The following is a 27,545-nucleotide window of genomic DNA, read 5'->3' on the forward strand; positions in this document are numbered from 1 at the left end:
GGAAGTGATTTGCCCAAGGTCGCACATCCTGTTTGTGGCACCCTGGATTATAGCCAGGTTTGGTGTTCTTTCCCCCATGCCATGCTGCCGCTCCTAGGAATCCCCTGTCTGGGTATCTTTTTTTTTTTTTTTTTTTTTTAAGATTTTATTTATTTATTTGACAGAAAGAAAGATGACAAGTAGGCAGAGAGGCAGGCAGAGAGAGAGGGGGAAGCAGGCTCCCTGCTGAGCAGAGAGCCTGATGTGGGGCTTGATCCCAGGACCCTGAGATCATGACCTGAGCTGAAGGCAGAGGCTTAACCCACTGAGCCACCCAGGCACCCCTGGGTATCTCTTTTGAAACAGGCAACTTGGACAGAAGGCACTGAAGGTAAGAAGACATTGGTTACTGCCTCTTGCCACCATGTGCATGGCCAGCCTGTTTATATGCCCTGTGCTGCACACAGACCCCAGCCTGTGGCTGGGAAGTCTGCTTGCAAGACCACAGACTTACTGGTCCTTAAGAGATTTAGACATTTAACAACTCCTGATTTTATTCCAGTATGTTTTCTGTGGCGCTTCCTTCCTATGGGGCCGACCACAAAGGCCTAGGGGCAGGCACATCCTACCTGTACCTACTGTTTGGAGCTGGGCTAGTTCCTGCCTCCCACGTGGTAGTTCTTTTTTTCTTTTCTTTTTTTTTTAAACAATAGCTTTCATGAGGACTGACTGACCTACAGTAAACTGCAGATATTTGAAATGTTCGATTTGGTGAGTTTTGACATATGTAAACCCTGGCAAACCCTTCACCACAATTAAGCTAACAAACAAGAGATTCCTTTTACCCATTGCTAATTATTCCTTCCTTTCCCTTTCTCACTGTAGACTGTGCGTTTTCTAGTGTTTTATATGAATGAAATTACACAGTATTTGTCAGAACTTCATTCATTTCTCCAGTTTACTGATTTACTATGTTGAGCATCTTTTCATGTGTTTGTCACTTGTATGTCATCTTTGGTAAAGTGTCTCTTGATGAATTGACTCTTTTATCATTATGAAAGGACCCAAAGGAAATAATTCTTTGTTCGAAAATCTACTTTTGCTGATATTATATAGCTGCTCCAGCTTTCCTTTGGTTAATGTCAGCATAGTTTATAGTTTTCCATGTTTTCACTTTTAACCGACTTGTGTCTTTATGTTTAAGGTTTTCATGTAGATAGCTTATTGTTGGGTCTTACTTGTTTATTGCATCTGGCAGTCTGTGACTTTTAGTTGAGGTGTTTAGACCATTTACATTTAGTTGAGGTGTTTAGACCATTTACATTTAATTATTGATGCGGTTGTACTTAAATCTACCATCTTACCATTTTTCTCTTTGTTTCGTCTGTGCTATGGACTCCCTTTTTCTGTCTCCCTTTGGATGAACTGAGCATTTATGGTTTCATTCCCTCCTCCACTTGCTTATTAGCTGTAATTCTTAAGTCCTTTTAGGTGTTGCATTAGACTTTACAGTATATATTTTTAAGCTACTTTCTCCTTTCAAGTAATATTATATCACTTCATGGATAAGAACCTTACAGCAGTGTATCTATATCTCACCTGCTAGGCTTTGTACTTCTGTGTTCAGACATTTTATTAATATAAATTATAAACTTCACAATAAATTACTTTTGCTTTAGATAGCCAATTATCTTTTAGAGATATTTAAATAATAACTTTTAAAAAACATCTTTTGTATTTATGCACATAGTTACTATTTGCACTGCTTTTCATTTCTTTGTGTGGATTTATCTGGTTCTGTTATCCTTTCTCAAGGACTTTTTAATCAACATTTTTAAGGAAGGTCTGCTGGTGATGCAGTCTTTATGCTTTTGTGTGTCTTTATTTTTACTCATTTTTAAAAGATATTTCCCTAGGTATAAAATTTAGATAGTTTTCTTTTTCAATGCATTAAAGATGTCGCTCTACTGTCTTCCGACTTGCATTGTTTCAAACAAAATCTGTTGCCATCACCTTTGTTTCTCTCTATAATGTGCCCTCCCCTCCCAGGTCCTTCCATCCCATGACCAAGCCACTTTAAAATTTTTCAAAATTTGTTACTGGTTTTAAGTAATTTAAGATATGCTTTGTTATAATTTTCTTCATGTTTCTTGTACTTAAGTTAATTGAATTTTCATTATGTTTGAGAAAAAAAATCAGTTATTATTTCTTCAAATATATTTTTCTACATTCTCCTTCTCTCTTTTAGAGTAATCCAATAACATACATTAAGCTGCTTGAATTTGTTCCGTAACTCTCTGGTGCTGTTGTCATTGTTTTTTGTTTCCCCTTGTTTCATTTTAGATAGTTTCTATTACTGTGTTTTTACATTTGTTGATCTTTTTTCCTGCTGTCAGTCACATCTCGATTGTTTCTTTATGTATATGTGTGTGTGTGTGTATTTTTTTTTAATAAAAGCAAAGGAGTCTTGTATAACAAGAAGGAACTTTTCTTCTAAGAGAGAAGGTGTCCTCTAAGAAAAGAAGAAGGACAATTTTAGGTAGCACATGCATGAACGTACATACACGTTGATGGATGGATGATAAACAGTTACTTGTGTTTGTCGATTAATCAGAACTCTTCTTTGCAAGTGACAGAACTCAACTTGAACTACCTTAAGAAAAGGAGAGCCATGTATTGAGCCATGAAATCAAAGGAGAGGTTGAATAAATGAACCACTGAATGTCAGAGATGTAGCTGGTTTCAGAAGGAACTTACGTTAGGTATTAAACACTGGGGAGACTATGTTGTCTTGTCTTTGGTATCTCTCTTTGTGTTGTCTGTATTGTATCTCAGTGCATAGTGGCTTCTTCCATGAAAACATCACCTCTCATTGCTGCTGAATTACACAGTCTTCAGCTTCTAGAGGGGGACTGATTGTTTTAAACAGTTTGAAAAATTCCAAGAAAAGACTGATGACCTATCCTGGGTCAGGTACCCATCCCTGAATGCATTATCACTGGCAGGGCAGGGCAAGTCCAAATACCAAGATGGCAGCTCCCATGAGAATTCAGGGTCCAGTTTCATCTTCTTTCTGAGGCTTTTTAGTTTTGAGCTCTAGAATTGGAGTCTTTTTTTTTTTTTTTTTTACATCTCTAACATTCTCAATCTTTTCTGTAGTTTTTTAAATGGATAGAATTTAATCACAATAATTGATTTAATGTTCTTATCTACTAATTCTATCATGTGTGTCACTTCTGAGTCAGTTCCTATTGATTGATTTTTCTGCCTCCTTATTGTGGGTTGTATTATCGTCTTTAAATATCTGGTAATTTTTGAGAGGATTCCACACATTGTAAATCTCACCTTGTTGGGGCTGGATGTATTTGTATTCCTATACATGTTCTTCAGCTTCGTTCAGGGATGTAGTTAAGTTACTTGGAGATGGTTTAGTCCTTTTAGGTCTGACTTTAAGCTTTGAGCTTTCTTAGGACCAGTTTAGTCCAGGGCTGTCCCTACTGAGGCAAAACCCTCTAAGTATTCTATAATGTTCCATGAATTCTGAGGTCTTCCACGCTGTTGGTGGGAACAGGAACTATTCTAAACCCCGTGTGAGCTTGAGGCACAGTTCCCTTTAATTCTCTTGGATGGTTCCTTTCTTGGCCTTGAGTAGTTTCCTCACCTCCTGCACTGATCACTCCTCAGCTGACGACTTGGGGGACCCTCTGTAGCTCTCCTGAGTTCTCTATTTGCGCAGCTTACTCCTTTCTGGTTCTTCCCCTGTGAACGCTTGATACCTTGATTTCCCTGGACTCCAGTGCTGTTCCTCAAGTCAGGAAGAATAGTGATGCTTTGCTTGGGTTTCCCTTTCCTGAGCACATTCCAGAAACTTCTTCCAGGAAGAAGCTGGGAGCTCACCTATTTGGTTCCCATTTCTGAGGATCACTGTCTTTCACTTCCTGGTGCCCAATGTCTTGAAACACTCTTGTTTCATATATTTGTCCAGTTTTTTTGTCATTTCAGATGGATAAATATGGTTCCTGTTCTGACTCCGCTTGTCCTTTGAACAGAGTTGAATGCAGGTGCTTCCCACCACATCAGAGTTGGGGAGAAAGAATGCTTCATCCCAAATGACTCCTGCCCTTCTTCATCCCCCTTCATCCCACCTTGCTCAGGGTGACATGGGGCCACCACAGCTGGGACAGTGCTGTAGGACAGGGGAGACCATGTGTCTTCCACCCTGCTCTCTGCTTTGCTTCTTAAGCACTGTTTGCCCAGTGTACCAGGGGTAGGGCAAGGCAGTCCTTGGATGGCTGACTCCCCTCTGTTCCAGAGTCTGCAGATCAGTCGTGCCTTCCTGAGACAGCAGGCACGTGGTAGTGGTCAGTTTGCCAAGCCAGCTCTCCAATGTATAGAACTCCTGGCGTAGTTGAAATGCTAAGGACAAAGAATGAGGAAAAGGAGAACAGTAGATGAGGGAAGACCTCAGAAACTCTGTGGAAAGTGACTGACTGCCCTGGTAGAACTCTCAGGGTGGCATGGCCATGCTAAGAGCCTGATCTTTGTAGATCCAGAAACTTCTCTATCTTTGCTCCAAAAAGCCACTGTGTCAGGAGATGCTTTCTAGTGAAGTAAACCCACAAGAACATCATTGATTGGTAAAGCAGATGTCGATTTGTTCCTACTGAGAAACACGGTGGCCTACAGGGGTGGGGTTTTCTGCTGGGGCTCTGGGTCTGTTTCTGATGCTTGGGTCACAAGACTGTTTACAGGACATGTGGTCATGGCGGGGTTGCCACTTTTGTGTGTAAACACAGATGGTAACAGTTTCTGAAGCCCGAACTGGGGTTTGTTTGACTGAATGTGTTCTGATTTGTAATTCATGTCAAATCACATTTAGGTACATTTCTGGTTACTCATTGGCCTTGAAATGAAGGCCGAGGTGTGCCTTCAGGATGCCCTCAATCCTGGGGAAGGTGACAACCCTGGGGAAGGTGTGCCTTCAGGCTGCCCTCAATCTGGGGAAGGTGACAGCCGCGCTTATGTGCTGAGCCTGGTGGTTCTATTTTCAGTGGGAATGGGGGCAGATTGCAAATTAAGCTGATGAAAGACGGAACAATCATTTGTTTCCTTCATGCCTCTTTGCTCATTGCACAAATATTTATTGAGCCGCTCCTATGCACCAGGGCTGGAAAGTGCCGAGAAGCAGTGGACCCCTGCCCTTGTTTCCTAGCTGGAAGTGCCCGAGCAATTTTCGATTCGACTTCTAAGGCAGACTTCCCTTTCAGGTTGGAAACAACCAGCTTTGGCAGGAAACACAAGCTGCGTGCAACCTGGGAGTCGTCGTGCCTGCGCCGGTGGCCGTGCCACGTCCCTTGCTTGCCTGGCGCCGGCCCCGCTGCTCCTGCCGGAGCGCTCCAGGCGTCCCCAAGGTGGCCGGCAGCCCGGTCACGGCCCCGTCTCTCCGTTTGTTGTAGGTTCCCCCGCCTGCACAGCGCGGTGATCAGGACCTTTGTTCTCGTGCAGCACTACGCGGCCGCGATGATGGCCGTGAGCGGCCTCTCGCAGATGAAGGACTACACGTCGGTGGAGACGCTGGAGATCACCCAGAACCTCATCAACGCCCCCAAACAGTGCCCCTGCGGCCACGGGCTCATGGTCCTGCTGCGGGTGCCCTGCTTGCCACTGGCGGCCGTGGCCTACGAGCGACTGGCCCATGTGCGGGCGCGCCTGGCCCTGGAGGAGCACTTCGAGATCATCCTGGGCAGCCCCAGCTCTGGCATCACCGTCGGGAAGCACTTCGTGAAGCAGCTCAAGGTGGGCGCTGCGGGGAGGGGCGGGAGGGGTGACAGAACGGCAACAGACACCTCAGCGAGCCTGTCCGTCACGCCCCGCCATGGCGGGCCACCCCTCGGGCCACCTCTCTTGTCCTGTCCCCGCCTGCTGGACCGAATTACTCATACATGGTGCCCCCCAATGCTTTGTCTTGCTCTTTTTTTTTTTTTTTTAAGATTTTATTTATTTGAGGAAAAGAGGGAGAAAGAGTCAGTGAGCCAGAGTTGGGGGAGGGGCAGAGGGAGAAGCAGACCCCTCGCTGAGGCGGGACCCTGACGCCGGGCTCGATCCCAGGACCCTGAGATCATGACCTGAGCCGAAGGCAGCGGCTTAACCCACTGAGCCACCAGGCGCCCCCGTCTTGCTCTCTCAGACTTCGGGGCTGCCGTGTGCCTTCCGTTCGTCCTGGGAGTGCTTTTCTCCTCCTCGGTTTAGCCAACAGTTCAGCCTGTAAGCTCAGCTGCTGCCTTTTCCTCTTTCGGGAAGCTGCCCCTCCCTGCCCCTTGGCTCTCCTCTGCCTGGAGGCAGGGGCTGGCGTGCTGCTGCCTGTCCTCTGGCTCTTTCCCCCCAGCGGTGGAGGGCAGGGACCACCCCCACAGCTCAGCACCCCCGGACTAGCGCAGTGCCCGGCCCCTAGCTCCTGACGGAGCCCACAGAGGGGGGGAAATGCGGGACAGTTACGCAGAATCCCGAGGGAAGAGTTGAGCAGCAGCTGCGAGGGAGAGGCCCGGTTAAGAAAGCTCCGAGCAAGCGGTAGACACAACTGCGAACGCACACTTGGTCCCCAGGACGCGGCCGCAGATGGCCCGTGATGGCCGACAGGGGCTATGCCGTGCGGCAGGGAGTACGGCCGGGAAGCCGATGACACGCTTTCTTGTCCTGCAAAGAACTGTCCTTTTCACGAAATGCTTCCGGTCAGGAGGACGCCGTAGAGCTGTCAGAGCTGGGCTAGTCCGGACGGGAGGAGGCTCGCCCGCCTCACTGCTTTCCATTACCCGCAGATGTGGCAGAGGATCGAGGCCGCGGAGTGGCGGCCTCAGACGTACCTGGAGCTGGAGGGCCTGCCGTGCATCCTCATCTTCAGCGGGACGGACCCGCACGGGGAGTCCTTACCGAGGTGAGCCGAGGGGCTGTGGCCCTGGGGGCCTTCGGGGAGCCAGCTGCCTGTGCCCGCGGCTCTGGGGGGCGGTCAGGCCGGCCTGCCGGTGCCTGACGGCAGGTGGAGTCTTCACGTTCACAGTCACCACAGAGTTGTGTGTTTATCTGATAGTTTTCCGGTCTGTGGCGGTGGAACATGTCTGAGGTCTGGGCACCATTCCCTCACTCGCAGACCAGCCCCTTTTGGGCTCCCTGGGCAGGGGGTGGCTGTTGCTGGGCCCGTGGGTGGAGGTCTTCCAGCTGGGGTAGGGTCGATGCCTCTCTTGGTTTCTCCCCGCGAGGATCACCGTGTGCGTTGGGGAAGGTTCTTCCATTTAGGAAAGAATCTGATCATCTTGGGGGTCAAAGCTTCATTTCTCCCGGCGTCTCACTGTTGGGATAGCGGGGCCCTCCCGGTGGAGGAGGTGTTCTGGGAAACGGGGAGGCGGCGGATGCCCCTCAGGAAGGGCTGGTTTGCGCACACAGAGCTGACTGTCTCAAAGGCTGTCTTCTGTGGGAGACCACAGCCACACAGAAGTCAGCTGTGAACCCACTCAGTGTCTCCCGGGGTCTCTGGGCCGTCACATGGACAAGTAGACACTCAGGACAAAAGGCCACTGGGTCTCCAATAAGGCAGTTGCTTGAATGAGTGATAACAGTTTGGCTCCTGAAGGTTTACTTAATACCGTGGCGAGGGGAGGCAGCCACGCACTCTTCCCTGTAGAACAAAACAGTACGAGGGGACACTTCCTGAGTTCCTGTCTCGTGCCGGCACTGTACCAGATTCTTCTCAGGTGCTGTAGTTCGTTTTACCCTCACTACTCTAGCCCTGGGGGGAGGTCGTATTTCACTGTCCCCTTTGAGCAGTGAGGAAATGGGACTTAGAGACTAAGCGCGGGTAGCAAACCACAGACTCCAGGCTGCCCAGCTCCGAAGCTGGGGTTCCTTCCCCTGGGCCACCCCACACATACATGAGGGCCACTGCACACGGCATCCTCGCAGGCCAGGTAAAGGGGGCTCTAAAACATTTGACCTTGGTTGCATTTCACACGGATTATTTCTTCCATCCCTCAACTCCCTAAGAACTAAGACAATGTCTTAAGCCATCTTAAATTTGAGCAAGCGTTTACTGAGCACCTTCTCTGTATTAGGCCCAGTGTCGACTTTCCATAGAGAATTTAGTCTTTGCAAGGGTAGCATCACTGTCCTGTTTTGTAGAAGAACAAACAAAAGGCCATTTGCCTGAGGTTGTAGAGCCTGATTGGAACCCGCATCTGCCTCTCTCCAGGCGCGTTGCCATTTCCACCCTACAACCCGAGCCCTGCGTTGGCCTGACCTCTGTGCCCACTCCTCAGCCTCTCTCATTGCTTGTTGGTGTCTGTCTTCCCAGACAGACTCCTTTCTCATATGGCGGTGACTTGATTGTCAGTCTGTCCCTAGCATCTAGCACTGTCCTGGCACATTTTAAGTGCTGATTGAATCATTAAATGTCCGCTGACTGCACACAGTCCTCAAAAGTGCACTTAGATGGCTGTTACTTAATTCTCCTCTTCGAGATGAGAATCTGAGCCTGCAGGAAGTTCCCCTGCTTGAGAAACGTTCTGGCCCTAGAACGTAGCAGAGCTGGGGTTCAAGCCTGCTTTTCTTCTGGCCTGCAGACGCTCTTTCGATGACAGGACAGGGCTGAATCCATGGCAGGTGCCCCCAAGACGGTTACTTTTCAACTGACTTGGTTGCCAAAGGCTCACCGTCTGGTGATCTGTGTTTCTGTTTGCGCAAGTCCAAGGGCCCTAACGAGGCGGCAGGGGGCTGGTCCTGATCCCATTCCCACCAGCACCGGGAGAGGGGCCTCACTGTACAGGACACTCGAAAGATACTATCTTTTTCCTCCAGGTCTCTGAGGTACTGTGACCTGCGTCTGATAAACTCCTCGTGCTTGGTGAGAACGGCGCTAGAGCAGGAGCTGGGCCTGGCTGCTTACTTTGTGAGCAACGAGGTTCCCTTGGAGAAGGGGGCCCGGCACGAGCCCTTAGAGAGCGACGCAGAAAAGCTGAGCAGCACGGACAACGAGGATGAGGAGCTCGTGACGGAAGGTGAGGGGTGGCGGGTCTGCCTCGCCTTCTCATCTTGGGGGCAGCCTGCACTTGTGCGGCCCTGGGGCTCGTCTCGTGGGCGGGAGCTCTGATGAGCGCGGTCTGGATAGGTCTTTGCAGGAGATGGCACGTTCTTGTTGCATTCAGATTTTGCTTCCTGGCCCTCTTTCTGGAGGTACAAAAAAATGGAAATCCCAACTGTTTCTTCTGAGCTCCAGAATTTTTAGAGAATCGGAAGGGAAATTGTGATTTCTCAGGACTCTGTTTCCTGCTCTGTGTGACTTGTCAGTGGCATTCCTGCCCCGGATGAGCTTTCCTCTGTGTGAGTCAGCGGGATGGGTCGATTATGGGGATTGATGATAAAAGGCCGGTTTCATTCAAAGACATGAAAATCCAACACTCTATTTTAATAGGGCCCATGCATCAGAGCAGTGCCAGGGATCAGACTTGTTAATAGCACAGCAAGAGAAAAGACAAAGCTGTTGATACAAACATGGGACGCGTTTGTGGGGTGTGATGCGGGGTCTTCCTGCTGACTGTGTGACTTGGAACACCTTCTGCTTCCTTTACTGGCTTCAGATTGCTCATCTGTAAGACAGACTAGAGGACCCCCTGGACAGACTCTGCTGGGGCTGTAACGGCCTTGCACAAACATGACTGTGACCCTGACATTAAGATGCCTCAATCTCCCTGTTGTCCATGGGATGAATCCGCATTCCTGGCATTTTACAGCCTGCCTCTCTAGTCTCTCTGTTCATGCTTCTCACACTGTCCCCTGTGCTGTGGGTCACACTCAGCTCATTGGGGTTCCCTGGCTGTTCCCTGCTCTTGTCACTTTGGGCCACACAGAGGCTCTCCTGTGACTTCGAGCTCCCTCTCCTCTGTGCTTTACCTGGGAACCACTGCCAGCCCTTCAGGGCTCAGGCCGGGTCACTCCTTCCAAGAAGTCACCTGCTCCTGTTTTCCCGTTCTGGGTGGGAGCCTGGCTCCCGGGTCTCTCTGTGCTCCTTACACCTGTACCTGTGTGTCCTGAGAAGGAATCTGGGTGAGCCGGGAGTGCCTGAGTGGCCTGCGTTCCCCACTTCTGTCTCCTTGGGGCTCTGTCAGAGGCAGGTGCCTGCAAGATGGTAGCTGGGTCGACAGATGGATAGACAGACGCATGAATGGATGGTTGGACCCATGGATGGATGGATGGATTCGTGAATGGGTGGTTGGACGCATGGATGGATGGACGCGTGGATGGATGCTAGGTGTGAACACACTTTGCAAACTCAAGTGCTGGGCAAACACATGAGATGATCATGAGGCATTTTCAGCACGTGTGTCTTGAAACAGGCTCCACCTCGGAGAAGAGGAGCCCCGTGAAGAGGGAGAGGTCCCGCTCTCACGATTCCGCGTCTTCGTCTCTGTCCTCTAAAGCATCCAGTAAGTCTCCAGGTGGGAAACAGTGCACTTCTGCATGTTTCTTTTGGATATTAGAGAATGAGAAGAGATCTTTATTTTCACATGAACTGGAAAGAGAAGGGGATCTTTGAAAACCGGAGTTTCTTCAGGAGTGATTGTTTTTCTGGATTCGGGTCTGGGACGTGAGGAGTTTGGGCAGGAACTCCGAGTTCCTGGGAGAAGATCGTGGACTCTGTCCCCCTCAGTGGCCTGTGCCGGGCGGTGTCCCCTGGAATGAGTTGTCCCAAGGGAGGAGGGGGGCTGGGTGAGGTGTTCTTGTCGAGTCTGAAGGCAGAAGTGCACACAGATTTCCCTGGGGGGGAGAGCAACAGAAGGCAGCAGGTATCCCCTGAGCCCTGGACCCAGACCACAGGAAACTGTGGGGAAAATGCCCAGTCTCTGCCGAAGGGAGGCTCGGCGTCTGGGAGCAGTCAGGACCGGCCCACATGAGACGGTATCTCCTGTCTTCCTGTTGTGACCATTACCGAGAACCCACTTTGTATCTGAGTCCAGGTGGAAAGACAGGTGAGGTACGGCCTGCTCTCAGGGAGCCCGTGGTCACTCGCTAGCGTGTGATGTGCTGCAGAGACCTCCTTGCGGTCTAGGCATGTGCTCACGCGCGTGAAGTGGGACAGGCGGGGGCAGATTTAGGGGTCGGGTGGGGCCCCTGCAGGTTTCAGCGAGCAGGAGGCCTGTGTGTCTCGGATAAGATAGTCAGGAGGGAGGGTGCTTCGGCGGTAGAGGTGCGTGTGGCGTCTGGGCCCAAGACGCGGTCACGCGGGCTGCAGCTCCGTGCGGATGGGTGCCTGGCTGGGGTCAAGGAGCCGCTGTAGGGGGGTCAGAGCACACCAGGGGGTTTCGGGTCAGTCAGAAAGCCAAGTGCTATAGCCTCTGGTGTCCTCTGCCTCAAACAGTGTAGGGCACCCAGGGCCCCAGGGTGGAGCTGGCGAATGGGTGAGTGGGTGACTCTGCTATCCCGATAGCGAGAAATGGGGCTTTGTTCTTCCCCAGTCCTGATGGGATTGCTTTTTAGAAGGTTCTGGGGACACACTGCTCTGTGCAGTGTCTCCAGGAGTAGAATGTCCAGGCTACGAGCCAAGCTCTCTCCTTCTGGAGTTCTTCTGTTACATGAGGTGACTTTCATACTTACCTGGCAGGGGAGGTACCCTAGTCACTGAGGTGACTTTCTTAGCCGGGACTCTTCAGAAGGGCCTGAGATCCTTAGGGGTCTCTGACGAGGTACTTCTCATGGCGTTGGCTGCTGTAGACTTCAGAGATGAGGGGATGGAGGCCCGGGGAGGTGAGATTTGGCCACAGCCACATGAGTTGGGGTGGGGACCTGGGTGGCCCTGGGTCTCATCTTTATAGACCAGTAGTTCCCCTGGATTGAACTGGGGACAGACCAGTGGAGGTCTGGGGTTGATGGAGAGAACTATGTGTGTGGGCGTCGGTCCTCAGGGTCCCGCCAGGCCGGCCCTCACAACCTAGAGAAGCGGATGAAGGCACCGGGGTTCCCTTGGTCTGCTTTTGGGATCTTGTGCCTCTTTGATGTCCTTCAGGCCCATCTGTCCCCCTTGTCCCGGGCCAGGGCCCAGGTGCGGGTCCCTCACAGCCTCCCCATATCTGCTCTTCCGCTGTCACTGTTTCAGGTGCCTTGCCGGAGGGCGAGGTGTCAGCCGGAGCCTTCAGCGGAGGGGGCTGGCCAGTGCCGCATTTCCTCCTCTGGTGGTTCCGGAAGCATCTGGAAGGGCAGGCTGGCCGCGCAGGCAGTTGCTGAGTGGCGGGGCCCCTGCTGGGGAGCTCAGATCCACAGGGGAGGTTGCCTGAGCGTCGTGGTGTGTGGGGTAAGGGCTGAGCCAGGAGCAGGGGGGCGGGAAGGCCTTTCTGCAGAGGGTGGTGCGGGGGTGTCGGGCCTCCCTGGGTCTGTCTCCTGGGGAAGGACAGAGTGAAGGCTACGGTGCAGCGTCCTGTCTGCCCTGCTTTCTACGGGGCCTGCGGTCTGCAGGGCTGGTGCGAGCCGGTACACGAGGCCTGGTGTGTGAGGCTGGGGTGGTATGAAGACAGCCGGGTGCTGCCCGATGTGGGGCAGCACTCACCCAGGTCTCAGCGGGGTGCACGTGGGGGAGGGGCAGAAGGAGGGCCCTTTGTGGGGGGCTGCTGCGTCAGCTGCCCCTCCTCTCCTGATCCTTCTGAAAGTTGGGGGATTCTAGCATTTGGTTGAAGCTGCTGAGTCCTGCGAGTCTCGCTGGTGGTTTGAGCTCGAAGCTGCCGCTGTGCTGCTGTGGAGGCAAGATGAAAGCCGCAGGAGGGGACAGCAGGGAGGGGTGCTCCCGGGAGCACCTGCACGGGGTGTGTGTGGGGCTCAAGCCCTCAGGCAGGGGCTTGTGGAGCAGATTGGGTCAGGGGGTTGCAACGGGGTGGCTTTTGAGGCCGCGCGCCGAGTGCTGGGGTGGGTGTGGGGTGACGCAGGCTTTCTCTGCAGCGAGCCATGGTTCTGTCATAAGACAAGAGCGTTTCTGTTGACCCAGAAGGGGATTTTGTTCGTGAAAGTTCCCGGTGATTGTGGGGTACGGGTAGTTTGTATCACAGGAACAGGAATGGTGGGTGCTTCGGTGAGGGTCCTTCCTGGGGCATGACTGACAGGCACATCCCTCCCCAGGCTCAGCGCTGTGTGGCGAGTCCTCGGCTCAGCCCGGGGCACCCTCGCAGGGGGAGCGGGCCAGATCGCCACAGCCCTGCGGCCCCTCGGAGGAGGCCAGGGCCCCCGGGGAGAGACAGAGGCCCCAAGCGAGTTGGGGGCCACCGTCGGTCATCAGCAGGCACAGCCCTGGGCTGGCCTCCCAGCCGGACCCTGGCCCGAGAGCCGGCCAGAAGAGCGTCCAGGTGTCGGTCACCCCGTCGTCCTCCCAGCTGTCCTCCTCGGGCTCCTCCCCCTCGTCTGTGGCCCCCTCGGCCGGAACGCTCATCCCGCAGGCCTCCCAGTGTTCCATGACCAAGGCCTGCCGACAGCCCCCCGTCGTCTTCCTGCCCAAGCTGGTGTATGACATGGTCACGGCCACCGACAGCAGCGGCCTGCCCAAGGCTGCCTCACTCCTGCCCTCCCACTCGGTCATGTGGGCCAGCTCCTTCCGTCCCCTGCTCAGCAAGACGATGACATCCACGGAGCAGTCCCTCTACTACCGGCAGTGGACGGTGCCACGGCCCAGCCACATGGACTACGGCAACCGCGCTGAGGGCCGCGTGGATGGCTTCCACCCACGCAGGCTGCTGCTCAGCGGGCCCCCTCAGGTGGGTGCTGCCCCGCGGGGCCCTGGGCTGCATGGGGGTCCTTGTGTTCATGCCTGGGGCAGGTTTGGGGCTGACAACATCCCCTTAGTCACATCCTGCCATTCCCATGGCAGACCCTGCAGTGGGCGGGGGGTCGGAGGTCGGGACCTGCTGCTGCCCATGACTGGCTGACGTCCAGGCTCGGGCCTCATGTTCCTGCCTACATGATGTGGGGGCGGAGAGCTTCTCGGGGGGGTGCTTCTCCTTCCCACGGCCAATCTGTGCCAGTTAGAAATACCCCCCACCCCGCCCGCACCCCTGCCTAGGGTTCTGCACTGGAAGGTTTTGGTGATATGTAACTGGGAGGCAGGAGGCCTGTCCCTATCCCAGCCTCTCACCTCATTGTGTTTTCCTAACGACGAAAGACTATTTCCGTTGTCAAAATGGCAGACATCTGCCACGTGCTGGGAGTGTGTGAAGATGACCGTGTCCGGTCCTGGAAGGTGCTTTGTCAGGACAGCGCAGAGGTGGGAGTTGAGCTCCGGAGTGGGCTCGGATTCTGGCTCAGACAATACCTGGCGCCCTGGGCAGGAGCCAGCCTTCTCCATGCCCCAGTGTCCTCTCTGAGAATAAGTGCGGCACCTGAGTCAGAGACAGGAGTATTAAACGAGAGTGTAACCCCAGGGCACCTGGAGGACAGCCTGACTGGGGGGGGGGCACATGGGGTCAGTTACTGCTCTCTTCACCCCTGTCAGCACCATCCTGTCCCAAGCCGGGATGTGCTGCCTCCAGACTCAGCCTGTTCATTTCCTTATAGTCTGGTCCAAGAGATACAAACCCGCAAAAATGTGTATAAGAATGCTCTTTTTAGGGGCGCCTGGGTGGCTCAGTGAAGTCTCTGCCTTCAGCTCAGGTCATGATCTCAGGGTCCTGGGATCAAGTCCCACATCAGGCTCTCTGCTCAGCAGGGAGCCTGCTTCCCCCTCTCTCTCTCTGCCTGCCTCTCTGCCTACTTGTGATCTCTGCCTGTCAAATAGATAAATAAAATCTTTAAAAAAAAAAAGGAAAAAAAAAAGATTGCTCACTTTAGAATTATTTACAATAGTAAAACAAACTGGGAACAGCCAAAGTTCCGTTGGTCAAGGTTGGTTGAAGAACTTCGGGTACAACTGTATCGTGCAGTTCGGCCATAGAAAGTTGGAGATCGATCTCTAGATGCTGACATGAAAATTTCTCTAAGATTTTAAACTGAAAAAGTTGAAATCAAAATTGAAAAAAATCAAGTTACAGAGTAATATATACACAGTGTAATATCAATTAGGAAAGTAAGCATTGGTGTGTATGTATACGTCTCTGTGCGTGAAAATACCAAAAAAATCCCCGGCAGAATTGCCACTGAGGAGGGAGTGGAATTTGTAAACTTTCTTCTTCATCGTCACTCTGTATTTCTTGAATTTTTTAATGGGTGAGCGTATATTAACTTTTTGTAAATTTGAAAAAAGGGGATCCTGGTTTCTTCCTACTGCCATGTTATTGGATGGTATCTTAAAAAATTTCACCCATTTGATAGGTGAAAAATAGTATATTATAGTTTTTGTTAAGGTTGAATATATTTTTATATATTTATGGATCACTGCTGTGACTTCCACAATGATTTTTCTGATGTGTTTCTCTTGTTTATTTTTCCTGTAGGCATTTGACCTTTTCCTGTTGCTTGGCAGGAACTCTTTGCAGGTTACACATGTTAATCCTTTGTCTGTTACTTGTATGGCAAATATTTTTTTCTAAAGGTTCGCCTGGTGGTATTTCATATTTTTTCCTAAAGTTAGTTATTTCTGTTCATCTACATTTGTTGACTATGGACTGTGAGCCAGGCACTGAGCTGAGAACTTTGAAAGCGCATTCCCAGAGCAACAGGGTGGGAGGTTAGCCCACAGGCTCCTGTTTAACCACCTGCGACCAAAGTGAACGAGGTCTCCTAGTGTCCTAGCCTGGTGTGGGGCAGATGGGGTGAGGGACTCTGTGATAGAAGAAGGAAGACCAGGAGGAGAAAACTCATTTCCTTTTCCTGGCCTTAGGAGGAGAGAAATGAGATGCCAGACTTTAAAGTCTCACACAACAGAGTTTATTCTTTAATTAGAGACCTATCGATTAACACAAATAGAATCTAATCATGCAAGATTTTTTTTGATTTTGAGAGTGAGTGCAAGTGCATGGGGGAGGGCAGCAGGAGAGGGAGAGAGCAAATCTCAAGTAGGCTCCACACCCAGCTCGGAGCCCGACTCGGGGCTCGATCTCACCACCCTGAGATCATGACCTGAACCGAAATCAAGAGTTGGACGCTTCACTGACTGAGCCACCCAGGCGCCCCAACCCGAGATCTTTTTGAGACATTTTTACGCTTTGTATCGGCAGTTCATCTTTCGACGCAAACTTTCTTCAATATCGGGTTCAAGTCCTATTTCAAACAGCTTAGAAAGTGTGGCGGGTTAGAAGCAGAAGTGCGCTGCCATGATTTATAAGCGGGCAGGTCTGCTGCTACGGGAATCTCTCTGTGGCCTGCCATCCTTCTTTAGGTCCCATGTCCCCTCAGATGGCTTTGCACACCCCTGGCTCCCGCTTTAACGAGGTGGGGTCTTTGAAGGGGACAGGTGACACGAAGCCTGTCTGGTACTCCAGCCAGTGCCTGCACGTGGACGGGGCGTACTGAGCACCAGCTCCAGTTTTAATGTCTTCACAGATTGGGAAGACAGGTGCCTACCTGCAGTTCCTCAGCATTTTGTCCAGAATGCTCATTCGGCTGACGGAAGTGGATGTTTATGATGAAGAAGAGATCAATATCCGTGAGTTTTGCGTGGGTGACCCTTGGGCTTGGAATCCTCTTTAGTCCGTTTTCTCGGGTGACCGTGTGTCCTTTACCCTCTAGATGGAATTCTCAGATCAGCGATCCCACTCATCCCAGGGGCCTTGAGGGCTGCTTTTATCTCTCCCTTGTTTGCCGTCATTTTGCTCAATATCAGAGTAGCGCCTGGGAGGCCTTTGTGGAGATAAAATTACTACACTAAAAATAACCGCTGTTTATTGCGTATCTTCCCCGTGTCCAGCCCTGTGCTGGATCCTTTCCATAAATCGCCACATTTAACTTCCGGCACATCCCAATGAGAATAACTACTTATTTGCTGGTAAGTAACTCGCTCAGGCGCCCAGCTGGGAGACAGCGGAGCTGGAGCTGGACCGGATTTGGCGGCTGCCCCTAGAAGGCCGGGCTGTCCTTCGGGGAGGGTCCCACTCAGGCAGCTGAGCGCAGAGGTCTGTATCTTAGGACAGAATGGAAGTATATCAATTCTCCTTACTCAGGGAACAGAATTTGCCCAGAGGAAGGTAAGACAGCTGTCTTCTGCTCCCTACCTCACCTCCTCACTTGTTCCTCCAATGGCTCATCCACTTGGTCTGGTAAATGGATCTGATGCCTTGGGAATTAAAATTTGTATGTGGGCAAAGAAAGGGAACCAATATGTTGCCCTGACGTCAAAATAGCACGTCTTTTTTTTTTTTTTAAGATTTTATTTATTTGTGAGAGAGAGAATGAGAGAGAGCATGAGAAGAGAGAAAGAGGGAGACGCAGACTCCCCATGGAGGAGGGAGCCCGAAGAGGGACTCAATCCCGGGACCCTGGGATCATGACCTGAGCCAAAGGCAGTCGCTTAACCAACTGAGCCACCCAGGCACCCTGAATCGCACTTCTTTTTATTTATTTTTATTGTATATATTTGAAGTGTACAAATGATGATTCGATACACATATGTATTGTGAAATCACCACTACGACGAAGCTAATAGACACGTTCCTAGTTGCCATGTTCCCTGTAGTGTTATTCACCACAGGCAAGACATAAGAGCCACCGTATGTTGTCTGTCAATGGGTAAATGTCTATCAGCAGATGGATGGATGAAGAAAAGTGTGGTATATACAAGTAATGGAATATCATTCAGCCTTAAAAGAGAGAAAGTCCCACCATTCCCAAACACACTTCTTTAGATGCTCCTGACTGTGTTTGAGTTTTGACTTGGAGAAAATTTGGAACCAAGGAAGCTCATCCATCCCTTAGTCTTTCCTTTGAAGGAAAGAGGAGGGAGGCTCTTCGTCCAGGCTCTGACCTTTCACACATTCCCCCCTCACAGTTTGGAACTGAATTTCAGATGAAAATCAGCAGAACTGTTGAGTGTCTGTGTTCTCACTTTCTTGGCTATCCCCATGACAGAGACGGGATTTGAACTCAGTTTATTAAACTTCAAAGCCCATATTTTTAGAAATTCTCTTATTTCCTTGGTTTTCCCTTTGGGGAAGCATGGATAATTGCTGTTTAAGAGGTTTGTGAAGATTAAGATATATACAAAGCAGTGAGCATCTTTTACATATGTAGTAAACATGCCTCTCATCTTCTTTGTTTCTTCTCTTGTGGACATGCACTCTGCCCCTGTGTACATAGCATGGATATAAAAATCAATATATTACATAATTTGTGTTGGACCATCTAGATTTTTTTTCTTTTTTAGCCAACAAGCATTGAGTGAGCATCACAGATTACCCCAGTTATGACATAAGATGTAAGAGAGAATTTGGGCCATGAATGGTGTTGGCATTCAGAAAGGAGAAACCTTGAACGCTTAGGCTTTCTAGAGCTACAGTGGTAGGAGTTGGCCATATTAGCTCTGGAGCATTTAGACGGAAGACAAGAACAGGAACTATGTTCCATTGGTGGTGGGAACCAGTGTGCTACATATGGGGGTGGGGAACGGTGCTGAGGGGAAATGCAAAAGGAGCAGTAGGTATATTGGGAGGGGCTGAAGTCAGCATGGGAGCCAGAAACGCAGGAAACATGGCACAGGCCACGGATAAAAGGTAGACCCAAAGGCTCTTCTTGCTTCCTTACAGCAATCCTGAAAATGCGATGTGTTCCAGGAGCCTTTGAGATACAGTAGCGTCCCCCAGGAACCCAGAGACTCAAGGACAGCTCTACCGCAAGCATTGTCCTTACACACATTCAAGAATCAGTCATCCTCACTTCCTAGTTTGTCACTTGTCTGTGTTTCTACCAATCTTACAGATCTCCGAGAGGAATCGGATTGGCATTACCTCCAGCTCAGTGACCCTTGGCCAGACCTGGAGCTGTTCAAGAAGTTGCCTTTTGACTACATTATTCATGACCCGAAGTATGAAGACGCCAGTCTGATTTGTTCCCACCTCCAGAGCATAAAAAGTGAAGGTCAGCCTTACAAAGCTCCCGCACCACATTCTTCTGGAGTATGTGGGGAGAGCCTCTGAAAGCTGAACTGTGTTGGCGATGAGCTCAGTTGTCTGGGGGTGGGAATTAACCAGCAGGGTCTGGGAGAGAACCGAGGTCACGAGGTCACTGCCTCAGTGGACAAGTAAGGGCTCTTCCCGTGAAGGTGGGCTGGCGGCTCCGCACACGCGGACAGTGATGGGTGTGCTCCTGGGGGTGTGTCATGGTCAGGACACCCTCGAGGTTCTGGTTCATAGGGGACACAAGACACAGATGCTAATGTATGAATGGGGGTTGTCCTAATGAAATGCACATATCTCCCTCTCTAGCCTCAGTGTCTTGTTCCCCCTCCTCCTTCAGGGACCACTGACTGTCACGGTATTAGGACCCCATAGGGTTTTAGGGTCACCGTCAGCAAACATTGGATATTAGTGGGCTAGTGTGATTTTTAGCACAGACTGGGAAAGTTGGATGAGTGGAAAGGGAAGGAGGATACTCACCCGTCTCTCACCCAAGAATTCTCTCTTTTATCTCTCTGAAGCATTTTCACTGACCAGTCGTTCCCAGATACCAGTCTCTAGCTCAGGTTTGGGGTTAAAATCTCCATCTTACCAAGTCGTTCGGCAAACCAGAAGCTGTTCATCAGCAGTATGGCATCTGCATATGAAGCTGGCAGTCGGTTTGCGTTGCCCGGGAGCGAACCCTCGAATCTGTGTTTACAGCCGTAGGTCCATTAGTAAGACCCGCTGCGACCACTGCCTGTTGGCTCCTCCCGCCAAGTCATCCCGGGACCCAGGCAGACGCGGTCACCCCAGATCCCAGCACGGAGTCTCGGTCCGCTGCGATCTGAGCGGGCAGCGGAGGGCGCAACGGCTGTGCCCGCGGCCGCTCGGTGACTGTGACCGGTGTTTCCTGCAGACGGGGGCGCGTCCCGGAAGCCCGAGGAGCTGCATGCGCGACGGCAGACGGCGCGGATGAGGCTGTCCAAGTACGCGGCGTACAACACGTACCACCACTGCGAGCAGTGCCACCAGTACCTGGGCTTCCACCCCCGCTGCCAGGTGGGCTGTGCTCCCGCCTGGCTCCCTTGGGCCCACACCGTTGGTTCTCTGTTCCGTTGAGTTTCAGTTGTCATTCCAGAGCGGGATGTGGAGGGTTCTGGAAGCCTCTGCTTCTTGGTCCACGTGTATCTCCAGTTCCCTGCAGTGATCTGGGCAATGACTGCTGACGCCACAGAAGCGCCTCTCCTGGGATTACACATTTGCTTGTGACTGTGCATGTCCGCATTTTCTTTACGTTCTAGCAATTTCCAAAGTGAGTTCAGGGCAGCAGACTGAGTGCTGATGGACCAGCCACAGAGATGAATAAACTCTGTCCCCATAGTCAAGACACACAGTCTAGGGATGGAGAGATGCCTGGGCACAGAATTTCAGAACAGTGAAAAGCTGGCAGGAAAGGCAGTAAGGGCAAGCAGAGAAATTATGCAGAGAAGGAGAGCCGTTTGCACTTACCGAGCACCTACTGCATGCCAGGCAACATGCTGGGCACTTCTGATGTGTCAGTACTTCCTCTAACCTTTTCACGTAATAGAGAGTGACGCTTACTTTAGACACGGGTAAATGGGTAAGGCTAGGATGCCGGGCCCTGGCTGGTCACCTGGAGGTGTCCATGTTTAAGCTACACCTGTTATCCATTCAACACATGCCGGAGAGGAAACTCTCCTGTCTGGTTTCTTACTTCATTCTCACTAAAACCTTGCAAGGCAACATTACCTCCATTTTATAAATGAAGGTACTGTCTTGGGTGGGGAACAGAGGAGAGGGTTCTGAAGAATCAGTAAGGATTTGCCAAGGGGCCGAGGCAGACAGAAGGAGAGGGAACCGTGTCTATAGGAGAGGGGAGACATGAGGTCTTTGGGGGAATTAGAAGTGATTTTAGTCAGGCATCACTGGATGTTAAAGTACAAGGGGAGGGTGGTCCCAGGAGAGGACACTGGGAAGGGGTGTGGGCAGAGAGCCCGCCACAAAAGGCATCAGGTTCCGTCAGGACAAATACCATATGATCTCACTCATCTGTGGAATTTAAGAAAACAACAGAGGAGCACAGCAGGAGAAGGGAAAGAAAATAAGATAAAAACAGAGAGGGAGGCACACCATAAGAGACTCCTAACTCTAGGGAACAAACGGAGGGTGGGTGGGGGGATGGGGTAGCTGGGGGATGGGCATTAAGGAGATCACGTGATGTAACGAGCACTGGGTGTTGTGCACAATGGGTAAATGACTAAATTCTACCCCCAAGACGAATACTACATTCTATATATTAACTAAATTAAAATTAAATAAAACATTTTAAGGAAAAGCATCAGGTGCTGCAGGGAGGGTGGAACGGGGACCTTTCCAGGGAGAACTTCAAGGGGCGGCCTGATGTGGGCAGAGCTGCATTTTGCATAGTCTCTTAGCATCCGTGGGTGAGTTCACGGAGGGCCTGTGAGCCTGGTCCTGAAGAAGGGGCAGGCAGGATTTTAGATGTAGTGTTTCATTTCAGACCTCGGTAAGGGAAAGGGGAGGAAGGAGTAGCTGGGACAGCTGGAGGTGGTGGAGCCAGGACACCTGTGAGGCCCACAGGGGTGTGCAGGATAGCTCATGCCCTTGACTGCTTCCAGAAGGTTCTGCAGCAGCCTGAGCATGGGCTTGCCCGCTCTGTCCCTTTTGCAGAGGGAAACAGCACAGTGGCTTTAATTCTCCCAAGTCTGCCCAGCCTTCAGCTATCCCTGAAGTAGCATCAAGACTGATTTTTTTTTAAACTATTCAATTTTACTAGAGACAAAATTGGAGAATGCAGATGAGCAGTTTTTAAAGAATTAAAAATAGTAATTCTGTTTGCTCCAGATAAGCTGTCCTAACATTTCCTCCTTGGAGATGAAATTTTTCTTTCAAAGCAGAGAAAGTATAAGTGAAAACGTTCCCTTAATTTTGAAATTTAAAGAACCGGAGGAGACTCACGGGTTTTAGTCATGGTCACATCAGTTAGTGTCTGCAGAGAATTAACAGAACTGAGGTCCAGAGACCCTGGGCTCCGGCTGGACTGTGACCCCGTGTCCAAGGATGCTCAGGTCTGGGGGCTGTAGTCACAGCGGACTCAGAACCAGGCCACGTGAGGAGTGCTGAGGGGCCGCTCCCTCCTGGCCTCTCCAGCCTCAGTTTCCCCCGCTCTTTCCCTCTCTCTCAAGCCTCCCTGATCTTTTTCATGAACCTTCCTCAGCTGCATCTCCCTCCCTTGCTCCCTCCCCCACGTCAAAATCTATTTCTGTCTCATCTCTGTTCCCAGAGGGCTCTGCGGTTCTAGTGGAGCCATGGTAGGCGTGTACGGCCACTGTGTCCTGCATGGTCCGCCCTCTCTGGGCCCTGGGGATTCTCAGGAGTGCGGGGCACATGCCAACTGCCAGTCTGGGGAGGGGCTGTCTGCTGGAGGCGGAGAGGGGTCAGAGAATAAGGCTTGGGCAGAGCCATGTGGCACGGTGGTCTGGGCAGGAGTCACACAAGGGGGCAGTGCAGGCAGACTAGGGGTGAGGGGACATGAGGCTAGGCCTGGGGATGGGAGCAAGCCCAGGACCTCTGTGTGTCAGTCCCCATGTCCACACAGTGGGGATGGGGACGGTACCTGCCTCATAGGATTGCTTGTGACGGCACTGAAGGGGTAGAAGGGGGCCCAGACACAGTGAGTGTGACAGAAGTGTGTAAGCATAAGCAGTTAGTGACATGGTTTATTACTATGTTGTTACGCGTAATGCGTATGACGGAAAAATGCATTCATTAGAGTTAAAAAGTGAGATGTGTGGTGTGAATGCCTTTGTCGGTAACCTAGCGCACCTCTGGGTCAAATCCAGGGTCCAGAAGGCATCAGTGCCTAGAAGGGTGTCGCTGGGTGAAGCATGATCCGAATTAAAGATGGGGAACCCTCCCGCCGAGTGGGGGTGCGCTCGCGCGTGTTGGCCCAGGAGCAAGACCCGGGGGTCCACACTTCGTACCGGAGCCGGCCTGTGGGCGGGTTTCTCGAGCTGCGGGGCAGATGGCACCGAGCTTTGCGTTTTCATGCCCGCGACGGGCCTGGGTTCTTCCGAGTGGTGGCAGCGGACTCTGCTGACAGGCTCTGTCCTTTCCCGTCACACCTCAGCTCTATGAGTCCACGCTGCACGCCTTCGCCTTCTCTTACTCCGCGCTGGGGGCGGAGGTCCGGCTGCACTTCATCATCCCCAAGTCCAAGGAGCACCACTTCGTCTTCAGCCAGCCTGGGGGCCAGCTGGAGAGCATGAGGCTGCCGCTCGTCACCGACAAGGTACTGGCTCCCGGGCGGGGCGGGGGGTGCATTCTCGTGGCTGCGAGTGACCATTGCGCTGGCGACCCGGAGACCATGGCCGCCTCATGAGTCAGGGCAGGGGGTATGGGCACGGTGGCTGAACTCGGAGGAGGCTGGGGGTGCTGGGGCTTTGGGTCACTCCAACTGCGCTTTGAGCCTCGCTCTGCCGCTCTCGAGTTGTGTCGTTTGAACCTGGCCCTGAATATTGCTAAGCGCCTGTTCCCTTACCTGTGAACCCGGGCGGTAGTAAGTCCTGCAGGAGCTTCCCGTGAGCGTGATTTGGGGCGACTGACGGAAGGCCCCTGCACGGTGCCTGGACGATGACAGGTGCTCCCTAGATGTTTGTCCCTTCCCCATCTTGTCTCTACTGCTGTTACGGAATGGTTGAAACTGTCCGAGGCCGTAGAATCGTGCAGTGACTGGCCCCCCGCCCCCGGGGCCTGTTACCTGGGGACACAGCGACTGGTGTCTCACAGCCAGCATCGATCTGTCTGTCCTTCTCCTCTGCCTTCCTCTGGTATTCGGAAGCGAATCCCAGATGGGGCATCACATCATCCATAAAACATGCATTTTCTCTCTTTTCAAGAGGCTGTTCTTCCCGACTCACTGTCTCTGTGACCGGCCTCCTTAGGGGCGCTGCTCCCGGGACGCCTGCTCTGGCAGATGAGCGCGACAACGCAGGCTCATCTTGCTGCCCTCCTGCCAGCCCCAGCTGGTGTCAGCCTGCTGTGCAATGCTGCTCTTCCTTCTCTGGGTGGCGGGGCCTGGAGGATAGGGTTGAACAGCCTTTCAGGCCTGGCAGGCTTTCACCAAGCATGGAACACATTAGCAAAGAACCAGTGGGACCTTTATTATGGGGTGTCTCGTACCCCGTGGGCTGGGGTAGGCTGTTGCCCCGGAGGAGGATTTCTCTGTTACCCTGCTCTTCTCCAGCCAGCGCCCACCAGAACTTCCGGGCGCCAGCTACAGCACAGCCTTACGGCAGGTCCTCTGAGAACCTCAGAAGGAGTACAAGACCTAGCTCAGCCAAAGTGGAAGAAAACATAGCTATTTATGTAAAAGATTCACACCCCGAGTGGATCAGGAGCTATGCTATATGGATAAGGCATTGAAGGACTTGAAGACTCCAGAATAGCATGTACTCGGCACACAGCTGATGCTAATTAGGCAGGGTAATGCGTTTGGGTAATTGGGAGATGCTAGTTGGGGTTGTGTAAGAAAACCATTTCCAAACGAGCACTGACTTCGCTTCTGATTTTCTGGGCTAGCAGCTTGGGCTTGGTCCCGGTGTGTGGGGACGCTGGCTTGGATGCGCTCACTCATGTCTATGCTTAGCCACCGGGTGGGCTGGGGGCTGGCACATTAAGGGTGGTCGCCGTGGGATGCCCGTCCCCGCTCTGCTCCCTGTGGTCTCTCCTCCTCCAGCCACCAGCCCTGGCTCATCCCTGAGAGGGTTCTGAGAGAGGGAGCATGTGTCCATCCTCTGGAGGCCAGGCTCGGAACTGGCATAACCATCATTTTCACTGTTTTATGGGTAAAAGCAAGGTCCCAGGGCTAAGCTGGATTGCGTGAGTGTGGGGATAGGCTCCATCTTCTGATGGAAGGTGCTGCAGCGTGACCTTTCAGAAGGAGGGGAGTGATTGTGACCATCTTTACAAACACTTCCCCTCGTGATTCTTATGTTTTCCAGAGTCACGAGTATATAAAAAGTCCGACATTCACGCCAACCACCGGCCGTCACGAACACGGACTCTTCAACCTGTTCCACGCCATGGATGGTGCCAGCCATTTGCATGTGCTGGTTGTCAAGGAGTATGAAATGGCCATTTATAAGAAATACTGGCCCAACCACATCATGCTGGTACTCCCGAGTATCTTCAACAGTGCCGGAGTTGGTAGGCATTGTTTAACTTGCCCTACTCGGTAAAATTTCTGAGACTGGAGACTTGGAAGAATATTCTAGAGATGAACGTGCTTAACATTTTTCATCAAGCTTTTTGATTTTTAAAGCTGTGTTCATCTGCTGGGATATTCTTCTTTGATATTTGGTTATTGATTTAATTTACATTCCCCGTGATTAGCAAGGATAAGCTGACCCGTGTGTGTGCAGGTTGGCGATGGAGGCGAGGACCGGACCACTGGGAGCTGGCTGGTCTCGGGGTGGGCCTTGATGAGCTGCTCTAATGTTGACAGGGGCTTTGCCCCCAGGCGGGTGTCCACGGAGCAGAGACCCGAGAGTGGGAGTGGTTTGGGCCCTTTCAGGTGCCGCCCATTTCCTGATCAAGGAGCTGTCCTACCACAACCTGGAGCTCGAGCGGAACCGGCAGGAGGAGCTCGGGATTAAGCCTCAGGACATCTGGCCTTTCATCGTGATCTCCGACGACTCCTGCGTGATGTGGAACGTGGTGGACGTCGACTGTGGTGAGGAGAGAAGCAGGTGAGCCACCTGCCCCGACCCTGCCCCCTTTCGGCGGGGGATTCTCAGCCACCGTCTGAGGACCACTGGGGACACCTCATCTTAGAAGGCTTGGTGTGTGGTGGACAGGGCCCTGCATGGGGCAGCCTCCTGTTCCAAGCCCAGCTTTGAGTTTTAAATTTGTTAAAATTGTACTGATGCCTAATCCATACAGAAAATCACAATATGTATAGTTTAGTACAGAATATCTACGGGGGCGTCTGGGGGGCTCGGTCTGTTAAGCCTCCAGCTCTTTGATTTCAGCTCAGGTCATGATCTCAGGGTCGTGAGATCGAGCCCTGCGACGGGCTTCCTTTTCAGCGGGGAGGCTGCTGCTCTGCCTCTCCCTCACTCCTTCCTCCCGTTCAGGCTTGTACACACACTCTCTCTCAAAATAATAAATAAATCTTGGGAAAAAAATGAAGCATCCACAAAAAAGGCAGCATGAAACATATCCGGAAGTTTTCACACACCGAACTTAGGCTTAACCAACTCCTGTGTGAAAAATGGAGCCTCACGAGTGCCCCAGAATTTCCCTCCTGTGGTCTTCCAGAGCCTGCCCCCCGCCCCCAGCCTAACTCCTAACGCCCAGGTGTATTTTCATTTGCTGTGCCACATTAGGGTAACAACTGAAATCTTTTTGGGTTCTCGTTTCCTCATCTTTTGAAGGGGCACTAAGACCTGTGCTGGAGGTCCGTCGTGAGAGTCACCTAGACTCTGAATGGCCTGGAGGTGGCTGTTAGAGCAGCACGAGGTGGAAGAGGCTCGCTGGCTACAGACACCCAACGTCATTGGGAAAATAGTTCCTTTTGTGATTTGCCTCAGGAATGTTTCACTTTAGGGTTGCCTGGTTATTTTTGGCTTGTTTTTATTTAAAAATTTTTTTAAAGATTTTATTTATTTGAGAGAGAGAGAGCACATGCATGCATGAGCTGGGGTTGGGCAGGGAGAGAGGGAGAAGCAGGCTCCCTGCTCAGCAGGGAGCCTGATGTGGGGCTCGATCCCAGGACCCTGAGATCATGACCTGAACTGAAGGCAGACAGACCCTTAACCAACTGAGCCACGCAGGTGTCCTTTCTTTGTTTTTTTAAAGAGACATGATGTTCATTTACTTCTTTTATGTTAGCGATATTCTTGAGAAATAATGACCGTTGATCACTGTTTTTCTAGAAAAACATTTTCTGAACGATAGAGCTGCCCATGGCTTATGGGAACAGCGATTCCGCCTTGCTTGCAGTATTCGCCCAGACGCTCTTCCAAAGGCTAGAGCGTGGCCAAGACAGAACTGGCTCTTATTCTACCTTCCTGAAATCCATTCTGAAGCAGCAGTTAACGCCCTGGGATGTTGGGACTGGCCAGGGCCCTGGGTTTACTGAAGCCCCGTGGAGTGGGGAGCAAGCTGCGGTCCAGAAGAGTTGAGCTGTGGGCCTGGGCCCGGGCCCAGCTGCTCGCTCTGGAGTCCCTGCCATCAGCCCCCTCCTTGGTCATCAGGTGTCTTCACAGACAGCAGATGCTGGCAGTTGGGCTGGGGGCTGGGGTTTATACGCCACCTTCCTCCTTCCCATTCCCTCACTGGAATTCACGGCCAAAAGCTTCATGCTTTCCCTGCCACTTTAACTTCAGGTCTGCAAACCAGAAATGCCAAGTGTTTTAGCACGGGATGGAAAGAAGGGCTTTGGAGACACACAGCGCTGTTTGAATCCAAGCCCTGTTGAGT

General features: G+C 51.7%; 1 protein-coding gene across 1 annotated transcript in view; it reads left to right on the forward strand.

The window, feature by feature from the left end:
* Nucleotides 1-27,545, forward strand: part of GREB1 (growth regulating estrogen receptor binding 1) — a 71,999-nt gene that overhangs the window by 38,376 nt on the left and 6,078 nt on the right. The window contains 11 exon segments of the mRNA XM_047746155.1: nucleotides 5,436-5,775; nucleotides 6,795-6,910; nucleotides 8,824-9,023; nucleotides 10,359-10,448; nucleotides 13,126-13,754; nucleotides 16,474-16,576; nucleotides 18,841-18,999; nucleotides 19,936-20,078; nucleotides 23,191-23,352; nucleotides 25,064-25,268; nucleotides 25,636-25,810. Coding sequence (XP_047602111.1) covers nucleotides 5,436-5,775; nucleotides 6,795-6,910; nucleotides 8,824-9,023; nucleotides 10,359-10,448; nucleotides 13,126-13,754; nucleotides 16,474-16,576; nucleotides 18,841-18,999; nucleotides 19,936-20,078; nucleotides 23,191-23,352; nucleotides 25,064-25,268; nucleotides 25,636-25,810 — 2,322 coding nt within the window.

Source organism: Lutra lutra, chromosome 9 (assembly GCF_902655055.1).
Source record: "Lutra lutra chromosome 9, mLutLut1.2, whole genome shotgun sequence".
NCBI lineage: Eukaryota > Metazoa > Chordata > Mammalia > Carnivora > Mustelidae > Lutra > Lutra lutra.